The 12981-nt window shown below is 39.3% G+C and overlaps 2 protein-coding genes across 5 annotated transcripts in view; one reads left to right on the top strand and one right to left on the bottom strand.

The window, feature by feature from the left end:
* Pbp49 (proximal sequence element A Pbp49) overlaps positions 1-6896 on the top strand; it is a 65691-nt gene extending 58795 nt beyond the window's left edge. For 2 of the 4 annotated variants that reach the window (XR_010850379.1, XR_010850389.1), the window contains exon 13: positions 6730-6896. The gene's annotated coding sequence lies outside the window, so the exon portion shown is untranslated. Of the gene's footprint in view, positions 1-4504; positions 4701-6729 lie in introns of those variants that run through there. The other 2 variants (XR_010850382.1, XR_010850381.1) reach the window with 2 other exon arrangements.
* The window catches only part of LOC136829427 (uncharacterized), a 102083-nt gene that overhangs the window by 2906 nt on the left and 86196 nt on the right, over positions 1-12981 (bottom strand). Inside the window, exons 3-6 of the mRNA XM_067088039.1 lie at positions 8515-8687; positions 8005-8161; positions 7213-7326; positions 6719-6865 (exon numbers count right to left, since the gene is read on the bottom strand). Coding sequence (XP_066944140.1) covers positions 6719-6865; positions 7213-7326; positions 8005-8161; positions 8515-8687 — 591 coding nt within the window. The remainder of the gene's footprint in view (positions 1-6718; positions 6866-7212; positions 7327-8004; positions 8162-8514; positions 8688-12981) is intronic.

Raw genomic sequence — 12981 nt, 5'->3', positions numbered from 1 at the left:
ACAAAAATCTTGGATGGAGGGGACTGAGAAAGACTTAATCTCATAAGGATAAAGTTATAAGTTTTCACTATGAACTTGGGAACAATTCTCATACTTTCTTGGCCTATGTTAAGACTATCAAAAAAAGCAGTGAGGACAGTACGTCTGTCTGTAGTCTGTCTCAGGGTTTTGTAAGGCATCTAGTTGAGGTTACAAAAGAACAATTCTCATACTTTTCTTGGCCTATGTTAAGACTAGCAAAGAAGCAGTGAGGACAGTGTCTCTGTCTGTAGCCTCTCTCAGGATTTTGTAAGGCACCTAGGTGAAGCTACAAAAGAACAGTTCCCATACTTTTCTTGGCCTATGTTAAGACTATCAAGAAAGCAATTGAAGACAGTATCTCTGTCTGTAGCCTCTCTCAGGATTTTGTAAGGCACATAGGTGAGGCTACAAAAGAACAATTCTTATACTTTTCTTGGCCTATGTTAAGATTTCAAGAAAGCAATTGAGGACAGTATCTCTGTCTGTAGCCTCTCTCAGGATTTTGTAAGGCACCTGGGTGAGGCTACAAAAGAACAATTCTTATACTTTTCTTGGCCTATGTTAAGATTTCAAGAAAGCAAATGAGGACAGTATCTCTGTCTGTAGCCTCTCTCAGGATTTTGTAAGGCACCTAGGTGAGGCTACAAAAGAACAGTTCTCATACTTTTCTTGGCCTATGTTAAGACTAGCAAGAAAGCAGTTGAGGACAGTATATCTGTTTGTAGCCTCTCTCAGGATTTTGTGAAGGCACCTAGGTGAGGTGAGGCTACAAAGGAACAGTTCTCATACTTTTCTTGGCCTATGTTAAGACTAGCAAGAGAGCAGTTGAGGACCGTACCACTGTCTGTAGCCCCTCTCAGGGTTTTGTAAGGCACCCAGGTGAAGCTACAAAAGGCAAGAGTTACAATCCACTCCCAGGGTGTGAGTTCATGGGTGGGCTAGACTGACTGGAGCTCCTCATGAGCATGGAAACCTCCACCAAGGCAGAGAGGTCCATGCTCTTAAACCAGAAGCACTTGGAAAGGGCAGAGTGGGAGCCCTTAGTCACTGACACAGAGGAGGTAGCCTAGAAACTGTTACCTGCCGAATAGTGGTGTTGACCAGAAAGACACCCATCTGATGACACCAACCACTGAAGGCCCACTTTTCCTGGTAAGCACCTGCTGCATATCTGATGGTACTTAGTGAACTCCAATGCTAACTGTGAGAAAAGCCTCTCTCACAGATCCTGGATAGTTTCCTGCCATGAAGTGTGAACGACTGCACAGACTGGTAATATCTGACATGCATAGCTGCTGAAAGTAAAGTGAGACATATGGGTAGTTCTAGCTGTGCCTTGACAAGAAGGGACAGCAGATCCAGATACCACTGGCTTGTTACCAGTGAGAAGACACAAGGATCATTCTGAGACCAGGAGTGATCAGCACTCTGCTGATCACCCATCCAAGTTAGAAACAGAAAAGCATGTGTTGAGGTTGTCCTAGTGGTGTTGAGAGGTGAAGCTCAAGGGTCCAGCACTGGTAAGCAGAACTCCAGGAGCTTCCTGTTTACCTATGTTGTGAACAGGTCATTTACCAGGTTCCCCAAGCTTTGATAATCTCTCCGCTACATGTGTGTGTAGGGACTACTTTACCTCCTTTGCCCTGTCCCTGGTGACTAAATAGCGAAGTTACTAGTGTTGGGGTTGTTGGCTTGGGATGTGTGGTGGGCAGCTTGATGGCATTTTGGGAAGAGAGCTCTATGAGGGGTCTTTAGCCTTTCGTCACATTCTCCAGAAGGAAAATATGATTGTAGCAGCCTGCAGAGTAGTTGCCTAAGACTTCCAGTGTCATTCTCCAGCATTGTAACATCTCCATTAACAATGAAATATTTGGACAATTCTGGAGAATAAGCTGGAAGTGGGACTGGTCTGTGAGGAAGGGGAGGGCAATAGTCCTTAAAAGGAAGCCTTCAACCTTCATGAACAAGACAGACTAGCCAAGGTCCATCCTCTGTTGCTGCCACATTGCCCAGTGGCATGACATGCATCCTCCAACCCACAGCAGCAGAGGAGGATAGCCAGCTTCAGTGTCCTTCCCTCCTTCCTCTCCTTCTTGGCTATAAGCACCTCTTCAAATCAAGGTTAGCCCACAGGTTTGCAGACTGATGGGAAGGAAGGCCAATGTTTTACATAAACTCCTAACACCAACAACCTTCAGAACTTTGCTTTTTTCCTCAACCAAAGACACCTAGGAAAAGGCAAAGGCAGCCATAGTGTTTAGCCACAAGTCTAACCATGATATATACTTTGAAACAAAGCCAGGCAGCTTATCCTACACTGGAGGAGGAGTAAGAGAGCCCCTATGCACTAAAGCTTTTCCAAACTGAAGTAGTTTGTCAGCTTGCAGACTGACTGGTCCACCTGTACAGAGCCAGTTTCGGTCTCCCCCAGGGTGTAACATTTCTGTTGTTAAGTCAAAGGTGGAGGAGCAACTGGAGGGTAATGGATTCTCTGATCCTGAGATCAGAGAACTTACCCTATCAAGCACACCCAACACAAGAGGGAATCAGGACAAATGAAAGGGTTCTGTATACTCTGGGGTTAGACCCAACGTGCAGTCTATGGAGGGCACTGGGTGGTCAAGGAGGTGCTCTGGTCGATCTCCTCAAACCATTGCATTCACAAATGAACTCAATGATCTCACAAAAAGGCCTCTAGTTCAGCTGCACAGGTTCCATGGGGAAAGGACCATCAGGTCCAGTAAAATGTGCAACAGGATGAGCTGGGTCCTTCATCAAAGTGGAGGGAGACATGGTACACCTGACTTTGTCTCTGCTCAGTGGTTCAAGATGAGTGCCCAGTGTAGGTCCCAAAAACTGAGTCACAATCCTTTTATTGTCTGTGTGCCCTGCCACTGGAGCAGAACTAGTCAGGATGGCCTACCTAAACAAGGCAAGCCAGAGTGCACGCTTCCCTCCCTGTGCACTCAGAGTGGTGCACTGGCCTTGCACACCTTGACCTAGTAAAGCAGAGACCAATCCAGTGTTACAACAGGAGTGCATTCATGCTCATGATAGTCTGGGGACTGATTGTAAGCATGTCCTGGGATGTGCTGTGATAGGCCCCAGGGACTATGACAGCCAGTATTCTGAGGAATTGCAAGCATTTCCTTATAGCACAGGAAAAGTTAGCATTAGTTGTTTCTCCCAAGAAGTACACATGGGTGACCAAGAAAGACTGAAGTCATGCACCAGAGACTGTGTATGGACAGACTTATGCAACTGAGATCAGTTGGGATCACTGTCACTCTCAGCAGAGAAGAGATAGCCACAAGAAGACATTAGCCTCTTTGTGGAGGGCTGCTTTACAGGTCATCATTTTATGCCTCTGTTGATCATAAGAGGATGAAAGTGATCATAAGAGGAGGAAAGTGGAGGAAAAGCAGCCTGATGAAGCATGGCAGTGCTTCCTTGATGTCCCTTGTAAACTAGTATCTCCACCCTCTTCCAAATCCTCTGAGGCCATAGTCAAGGTCGACATCCCTGAAGGGACAGTATTAGTCAAGGCAGATATCTCTGAAGGGACAGAAGCAGAAGCTTCCAGAACAACCACAGCAGAAGCTGGAACATTGGGAACAGCAGAAGTCATTATACAGGCAGAATAGTAAGTGAAGCCATAGCTGAAGTGATGGGGTCCCTAAACACTGACCTGTGTTGGGAAATTGTGGCTAAGGCCAAATGTTCCAGAAAGAGACAAAGGAGTGGGCAAAGGCACTGGCTGTCCTTGAGCATTCTGGAAGAGCTTTCTTCCAGAATACTCAGGGATGGCCACAGTATCTTTATAACCACTCCTTGTCTCTTGGACTATGAGGCTGGGGAGGTGGGCACTGAAGAAGGAGGGGGAGAAAACAAGCTCCCCTCAACAGCATCACATACAGGGTGAGCTTCTTAGGTATTCCCCTTGGAAGAACCCAAGGGAAATCTTATTTCTCACTGGAAAGGTGACCAAGACACACTTAACACACCTGAGAGATGCCGAACATTCCTGACTTCTGCATGACAGACACAAAGAATTATAGTTGATGGTGAACATAGAAACAAGACTTGCACACACATAATCATGTCCAGGACACCTACATGATCATTCTGGAGGTGAAGAAGAATCATTAGGCATGATCATTCCAGTCACAATCACGATGGGGATAATCCATAAAGAAGCCACAGTCGTCAACCACTCAAAGTAATGCTTAAGAAAACAGCTTCAGTTAACTACCTTGTTACCAAGTTTCAACAACTGGACCAACTGTTGTCAAAGATGTTTCACATTAAATACGATGGTTTGAATTCTCACAGGAACAAAAGTGAACTATACTGTAGTATGTATTATCATAAGAGAACTGTATTGTATTGTGTATTTGTCTTAAAAGATGTATATTCCAGTATCCTTTTATGATAGTAACACTGGAAATTTTTTCCGTATAGTATATACATATATTATGTACAGGAGTTGAGTTGAGCTCAGAAAAAAGCACAATAATCACTGCCACATTCATACTTCTAACCCCTGAACTGGCGATGGACCTTCTCTACAGGGCAACAGCAAGCTTCCACAACATTAGGCCTTACAGGACATACACAGAATTCTTATTATAGCTGTGTCAAATCCAGTCTACATGCACTGCACCATTCACCTCTATCTTGTAAGAGTTCTTGCATTTCCTGGATATTTTGGCCATTCATTTCTTTCCTCCTCCCTCCTAAAACTTTATAATAATGAATTATTCACTTCAACTTATCATTCTCCATTCTTTCCAGTTGCCCATACCATATCAATACACACCAATGCTAAACTTTTTACCAATTCCAAAAATGTATACATTTCTTACCATTTTAATTTTTAAGACACAAACAGTTCATCTAAACAGCTTCAATCTATTGCTATGTATTTGCAATCAGTATTCTCATTTCACTCCCATAGACATTTCTAATCTCACTTCACTCCCATAGACACTTCTAATCTCTTTGGTTAATGGTTTTTTTTCTAAAGGGTCACTAATTAGCAGCAGAGCCAAGAGACAGGTCACTTCATTTGCACACACCTAGAAAAAACAAACACTACACAATCAGTATTAAATTCGTTTCCATTCACTTCAGACCTGAGTAAGCATGGGCTATGGCTATTGAGGACTTGGCAGATATACCTGTAAGCCCTCTCATCTGCTTCACCTATGTTGTTCAAAATTTAAACTAGTCTCAGCAACTTGTCTTTTGTTCCAAATAACCTAAACACTCTCCACATTACCTATGAATTCTGTCATAAGCTCTTTCAAAGTCCATTTATGCCACATAATGCCTTCCCTTTGATATTTTCAAAATTCTCTTATAACTTCTCATGACAAACAATTGATCCACACACCCTTTTCCTTGTTTAACCTTACATTATTCTTCAGAAAAATTTTCCAACTAAACCCCACCATACATTTTCCCTGCAAAATAAATAACATTATATCCCAATAATTCCTACAGTTGCCCCTATAACCATTTACCTTTTTAAAAATGGAACATATTCTCCTCTCCAATTCTCTTGGGACTTGTCCCTCACATACGCTACACCTATTTTACAAACCCCGATCAGTCACTGATCACTGAATGAAAATACCCACAGTACCAGAGCATCTCACTTGTAATCCCATTAACTCCTGGTATTTTAAATTTCCCCAACCTCTTGACAGCCATCCTTATGATAACCTAAACACCTACCTCCATAGGCATTTTCAACTTTACCACAATTTCGACTCCTATGGTATTTAGCTTTCTCCTCTAGCTTCCTCATTCAACAAGTCTTCAAAAATACTCACTCCATCTAACCAGGAATTTATATCTTTGTAATATGAGCTATTCTCCCTAAAGCATTTGCTAATCATCTCTCTTCTATTTTAATGACTTGCCTATTTATTGACTCAAGCTTTCTTCTTGGTTACTTTATCCATTCTCCTATGTACATGTACACGATTACCGTATCTCAAACATGCTACTTTATCTAAATAATGTCCCTTTCTCCCTCCCTGAGCCTCATCCCACCACTTCCTGTTTTTCTTTCTTCTACAACAGGTAATTTTAAATTGAGCCTTTACTGCCTGTGACTTTGTAAAGATTTGTGTGCACTACTTGTTTTGCAATATTTAACATCTATATTCTGTTGAGGTGCCTCATTGCCCTACTACCTAATACTAGAAGCATTTCATCCCTTTTACTGTAAAACTGTGCAAGTCTTCTTGGCATTATTATTGATGCAATTGCTTGTAAGTTTAGGAAGAATTATAGTACAGATTTAAAGTGCCCTTTAGTTAAGTTTAGACTTGAAGAGCTGCTAATTTATGTAAATATTTCTCTTTTATTGATTCATCTATGTTATTCTCTTCTGTGTTTTGTTCACCTACTGGTACTTTATTCTGTGTAAGCTTACTTTTCAAGTAAATAAACTTTAAGGCATTTTTTAATAATGGTGATGCTTATATATATACCTAACAATGATATTTATGTTTGCAAGATAAGCAAAAAGTATAGTAAGTTGGAAGTATTCAATACTTAACGTGCTACATGACAGTAGTCAGAAAGTGTGAAATTTGCCAAATGCGAGTAAATTTTTGAATTCAAGTCAATCAGTAAATAAGTGAAGTTTGCCTTCTAATTAAGCATTGGTAGTAAAGTGACATACCCTTCTTAAAGACAGAGCTTGGGACATGTTTCTTCTTAGAACAAAGACAAACTCTGCTTGACGATCTCGTGGCCACTTGCTTTTGACTTCCAGAGGTTTTTCATCTGGCAGCAAGATGCGGTCGTTGTAATTTGGGCTTCTTCGAACCTGGAAAGGAATAAAGCTTACAGTAATCTATCATAGTCTTTCTGTTTTAATAACCTTGCAGAAGCAAAATAAAAAGTAAAAAAGCTCTTAAAAAAAAAAAAACTGTCTATGTCTAATCAGGTGGCATTTTTTCCATTGCCTTGGCTAATACTTTATGATCTGAGTAACAACTGCATATGTCAAGCACATTTAATGCACTGATATATACTTGTAGTATGCTAAAACAAAACATTAATAGAAAAGCAATCCAGTGGAACACACAAGCAGACTTAATCAAATTTTCTTGTGCCTGTGGCTAACTAAAAATGTATCATACACAGAACTGTGAAATGGCTGATATACATTACCTCATGTATAGCATAGTAGTGCTTGTTTTCACGCCTATCATAGCAGTTGAGTAAGAGTTGCACAACCTCTTCTGCAGTTGTGCGATCTGACACCAACAAGGATTTATACTGTGACTGTAAAGAAATATATAACAAATTGTGAGACAGCAGCATTATACAAGACTCATTTTGTTCACAGGATTACCAGCCCATTTATTTTGTAAAAAAAATTAAGGAGGTAAGTAAAGGAATGAAGCATGAAGTCTTAATTGCATCACTAGACTGTAAACTAGCTTACTACGGGGCATATGTGGTTTTATCAAACAATACAGTGACTAAAAAGTAACTTTATGGAATAAATACAGTACATGTACTAAAACTTCTATGAAGAATATAATAATTTTACATAACAATTTGACGTGTGAAATTACTTTCTTTAAAAAATAACCTTTTGTTTTCTCCACTGAACATGGGGGTACTGAAAGATTTACTGTACAGTATAGCAAAAACAAGATAATTCAGCCCAAAGGGGTCATTTGACAAATATAGTGTTTATCTTGGTTTTCCACCATTTTTTCCAAATACTGTTTAACTTAATAAAAATAAAGGCATTTTACACCAAAATTTCTTCTTACTTGGTACCTGCTAGGATCCATCCTCTCCTAAGCAAAAATTAAGAATAATTCCTCAAACATTGGCTGTACGATACCATTTAGTACTTTCAATTTTGTTTCTCTAGTAAATTAAATTTTGTTATATACTTATGAAATCACTCACCTTTAAAAAGAGAGAGAGAGAGAGAGAGAATCTTACCCCTGGCATGAGGACAGTATCATGTACTTTGATAACTCCCCCGCGACGCATTTGCAGTGCAAATCTTGAGTCCCCTGGGGGTCGACAAAGAGCCAACTGAGCAGGTCTGGCTCCATCCTCTAGAACTAACAAGGACCTCAGAGGCATACCAGACCATCTATAAGACAAGGATAACAGATGTACTTACACAAATGCCTATATGAGAATGTTTTGATACACCAGCTAATGAATGAATCCTAAAGTCAATTCTGTAATTTATTGGCCCTGATGAAAATGGAAGAAAAGATTTGACATACTCCAAGTTCAAGAAACACTAACAAACATAGTAACTGATCTTTGCTCAAGACATGTGAATACTCACTAAAACAACAGCTTGAATGATTTATTAAATTCTCAAGAAATGTGATTACTCACTAAGGGAACAGCATGAATGCTTTATTTAAATTCTATTATCTGGTTTCTGCATATATTTTGAAAATGGCAATATACGAAAGGGAAGTCACAGCTTACCTTCTGACAGTGACCTCCATGGTTAGGTAGAAGAGGTTAGGATCTCTGTGTCTCATTCTGTACTTGGATAACAGAAGGTTGACAACCTCTTTACACGTTGCCCGCGAGCTCACTGAAATGGTTTTGTATTCGATGTCTGACCTTAGACACTTGGCAAAGATCTTGATGGTTGTCTGCAAATAATGTGGATAAAACAACTAAGTCTTCGGTGTGATGCTCAACTGTTAAATAAGTATAGGATATAATGGCAGAAATACTTGAATTTTGCGAGCAAAAAAGTATCCTAATAGTAACCTGGAAATTACTACTTCATTACGGAAAGTAAAGAAACAAAAATGTAAAATTTGAAAACTATGTTGCTATCGGTGTGAATTTAAACCACCAAAACCACAAGAGCATATCTTAGAAAAAGAATTGCCACGGCCAAGAAACTTTCAAGTTAACGAAAATGTTAAATTACAAATTTCATTAAAAAGTTGAAAATGCTCAGCAACTTTTTTTTTTAACTATGGAAAAGTTTGCTTTTAGTAGCCCTTGCATTGGAATTATGAAAACACTGGCGATTCTCAATCTCCGGGGCTGGAATTAAAGCTCCACTGGAATCAAAGAAAATTCTATTTTTTTCTCAAAAAGACAAGAAAGACTTAACTCTTAGGAAATTTTGTTAACTTCTGGTATTTACATTAAAACAGAAAAGTCATGTTCTTAGACCCACTGACAGGAAATACCCGACTCATGGTCATTAATTTGTAAATTTTAAGATTCGAGAAAAACTAAGGCTATCATTCCTGAGTGTGAAAAGCAGCTGCGCTCTCTACAACCGTCGATATCTGAGAGAAAGGTAAGCAAGATAGTATCATCAGCCTTGATTCTAGAATTCAAGGTTTAAAAACCTAGGAATACATTACGGATGTTATAATAATTACGTTATAAATATATTTTATTACTATATTTGCCCAATATTCAAATACAAATTAAGAAGACCGACATAAAACGTGTCAAATTATTTTAGATAATTTAAATTTTATAAATTATCTAATCTTCCTTCTTGTGAATATCAGCAAGAATTATTTGCAAGGCAAGCAAGAAAGGTAAAAGGAAAAATACCCTTGAAACTTGAAAAACAGTGTCCCAGAGATTACCGTAAAATATAAATGATACTTTGGTTTACGCAAAGTTCGAAAAAAAGATACTGCCTCAAAAGTTATTGTCCGACGCGACTCACGAAACAAACAAGGACATTCAGTCTGTTAAAACAAAAGCAGCTGGAGCACGAGTAATAACAGCAAGAAGCAAAACCAAGAGAAGAATCAGGGCCAGCTAGCTATAACACAAAGGGCGTCCTTAGCCGGATGTCGAACCACCATAAGAAGTTCTTCTTTCCCACTCATTAGTCGGCCAACACTCACGTCTGAAGCACAGGAAATTCCGACACAAACATTACGTTCAAGATAACTATGAATCACCTGTTTCTCTGCATCAATTCGTCCCGATCCTCCCAACCCCAAATGATCCCCAAGTGAATATCCCCTAGTCGCATAATCCTCCTCCTTTGACGACAAAAATAAAGCACGGTTTTAAAAATAACATTTTAAATAAAAACTACGAATCTGAGCAAAACACTTCACTTGTTGTGAGTGCAAAGCTTCGTAGGCAAAGATAATATTAATCGGCATTAATCGTTGGCATAATATTAATAACATACGTGACCTCCCACTGCATTTTTATAAGATTCAAACAGACTTACGTAATTTCAACCTCATAACCTGCTTAATGCAATGCCCTTTCTGTATACATTTTTATTTTTATTTTTTATGTCTACATCAAAATTCTATACATTTATTTTGACATATACTCCAATACTCGAGTGACTGAACAGAGAAGAAAATGGTAGCCCAGAAGTGAATGAACAGAAATCAACTTACTCTCTCATCGTTATGGTACCTTACCACAAATAGTGTATAAGTGCATCAGTGACGGGAATCTAGACAGATAAGCACTGACACTCTCCATGTGAATTTTTAAAAACGCGTTTCACTAATGAATGGACGGTCACTGATACCAATTACAACGAGTTCCTGAGAAATTCTGTTATGTTTCAATAGGGTGTAAAATAACTCAAACCCTCAAATGATAAGACTACTGTAAAAGAGACAATAAAACTGCTATGTATGTTTAACACCACGGTCATGCGCGCTCCACGATATGATTTCGTCAGCTCCAGTTTTACAAGCTCAGTTCACCTTTACAAAGATATTTTTCAAAATGTTTGTGGAAAAGGTTAATTAGTGAGCGCAAAGTTGCCTGGTGGATGACCCGTGCAGTAATCCTTAACATGTTTATTTTCTGGCGCATATCGCTAGGGCTAGGATTAATAGAGTACCCTATTAATCCTAGTAGGAGTGACTACAATGAAAATTTTTTCAAGGTTTCGGGCAAATATTATAGTGTGAAGATTTTTGAGTTTTTCGCAATATTATAGTGATGAATAATTTATTTGTCGTTAAAAATAAAATGGTGTGCTTGGCACAATCCTTCGACCAAAACTCACCTTTTCTTACCTGAGGTCACTTCATTGCAAAGCACCGAGACAAGTTTAAGTTAGGTGTTAGTGATCAACGCGTTAGGTCTGCTCACCTCTGTCTGTAGTTGATATGGAACATACTCATAATACTGGGTAGTTAAAATCCAGTGCCACCTACGACGCCACAGACAATGACTGTATTTTTTATTAAAATATCTGAAATTAAAGCCAACGGTCATTCCATCGAAAGCCGTTCTTAATACAGTTCAGCTTGCTTTACGGCGAGGTAAACTATAAAAACGAAGCCAGTAATCCACATGGGTTTACCAATTCACACAGAAAAACATACCAGGATAGAGACTTAGCTCAATATATCGTAAACTGCATATTTAACACCGTGCTTATTTTGCACAACTCAGCTCAGCTAACGCAGCCAAAAACGTCGTATTGTTTGTCAGGTCTTCCTATGTCTAATGAGATCGTATAGTGTTACATGCTTTAATGCTACGTTCCAGATCTCTTACATCAAACTAGAATACCGTTCTGTTTGATGTCTACAGCTCCACGGGACCCTTATTAAACGAGTTGTCGATATGAGGTACCGATTTTCTTTATGACGGAAATCATGACTCCGATAATCGTCGGGAGTTCCCTTTTAGTAAAATTTTTATGTTACAATTCTACAGAGAGCTTCCATTATCGTTGGTGCCTCTGCAGAACGCCTAGATCCGCATTTGTTGAGGTACCACAGTATTCAATGCGCAGCATTAGAGGTATATACTTGTTTTTAATCGCCATGCTATAAAGGTGTTACATTTACACATGTTGATGCTGCAGCGCTTTTTAGTGTCCAACACCTTTGCATAACTTTTCCTTTATTCAACAGCTAAAATAATACTGATTATTTTAGCTATTTTTCACATAGGGGAAAATTTTTTACCTCAGAAGCTTGTGAACAATGTTAATGACACATCTGCATTGCAGCTGTCGAACGTGGCCTCATATTGAATAATAAGCATAAGATTTTTTTCCCATTATTGCACGTAATTCTGCTCATTTTAAAAGCACGACTGCAACTTTCCTTAGCAATTATTCTCAAGAAAATGTCTGACTGTCAATACACAGCGCTGCAATCTGCAAAATTCCACACCAAATCTTGAATTCCAAGATGATTTAGAAGAAATATTTCCAAAGCTACTATGAACAAGATACCAACTAAAACATGCGCACACCTAGTTGTTTTCAAGTTATCTGAACGAAAAACTATTTTACGATTTCTAAAATATCTGTAAATATGACGAGTGATAACGTATGTGGTGTGCGTAATATACGCTGGAAGAACTTCCACAGTTCCGCAAGAACATCGTCAGTTCGTCACCTTCACCGATATTTTATGGTCATCAGAGGTTAGAGGAGGTCGTGCAGCAGCGGGCTAAACACTTGTGCTAAAGGCTGCCATACCGGTCTGATTTCCGGTGCTACTTTACACACACAGAGAGAGAGAGAGAGAGAGAGAGAGAGAGAGAGAGAGAGAGAGAGAGAGAGAAACCTGTCCAGGTCTTGAACCGCTTCTGGAAAGAGTCGTTCCTCATCAACTGCTGTCTGTCTGCTACAGAGAAAGATAGACAAGGGGCATATAATAAAACATGAGATGCACATCAGTTAATGCAAGAATATATAAAATATCCATTAAGATCCTGTGTAAACAAGAGACTGCGTCCGCCTAAAAAAATGAATAAATAAAAATAAGTAAAAGTCAAACCGAGAACGAACAGCTATCGGAAGACAGGTACCTGAAAAAAGTATGTAATGCCCTGGGTTTTTTTCTTGTCGGGGAAAGCACAAAACAACGCAATTTTGGCGCTGGTGTGAAGTCGGTTAATTTGAGCGAAAAGGAAACTCGACAACAAAGCAGAATTGGAGGAATGATTCACAACTTTGAA

The sequence above is a fragment of the Macrobrachium rosenbergii genome, chromosome 4 (assembly GCF_040412425.1).
Source record: "Macrobrachium rosenbergii isolate ZJJX-2024 chromosome 4, ASM4041242v1, whole genome shotgun sequence".
Classification (NCBI taxonomy): Eukaryota; Metazoa; Arthropoda; class Malacostraca; order Decapoda; family Palaemonidae; genus Macrobrachium; species Macrobrachium rosenbergii.
The sequence above is the reverse complement of the archived record's forward strand: the minus strand, read 5'-3'. Positions and strand labels throughout refer to the sequence as shown.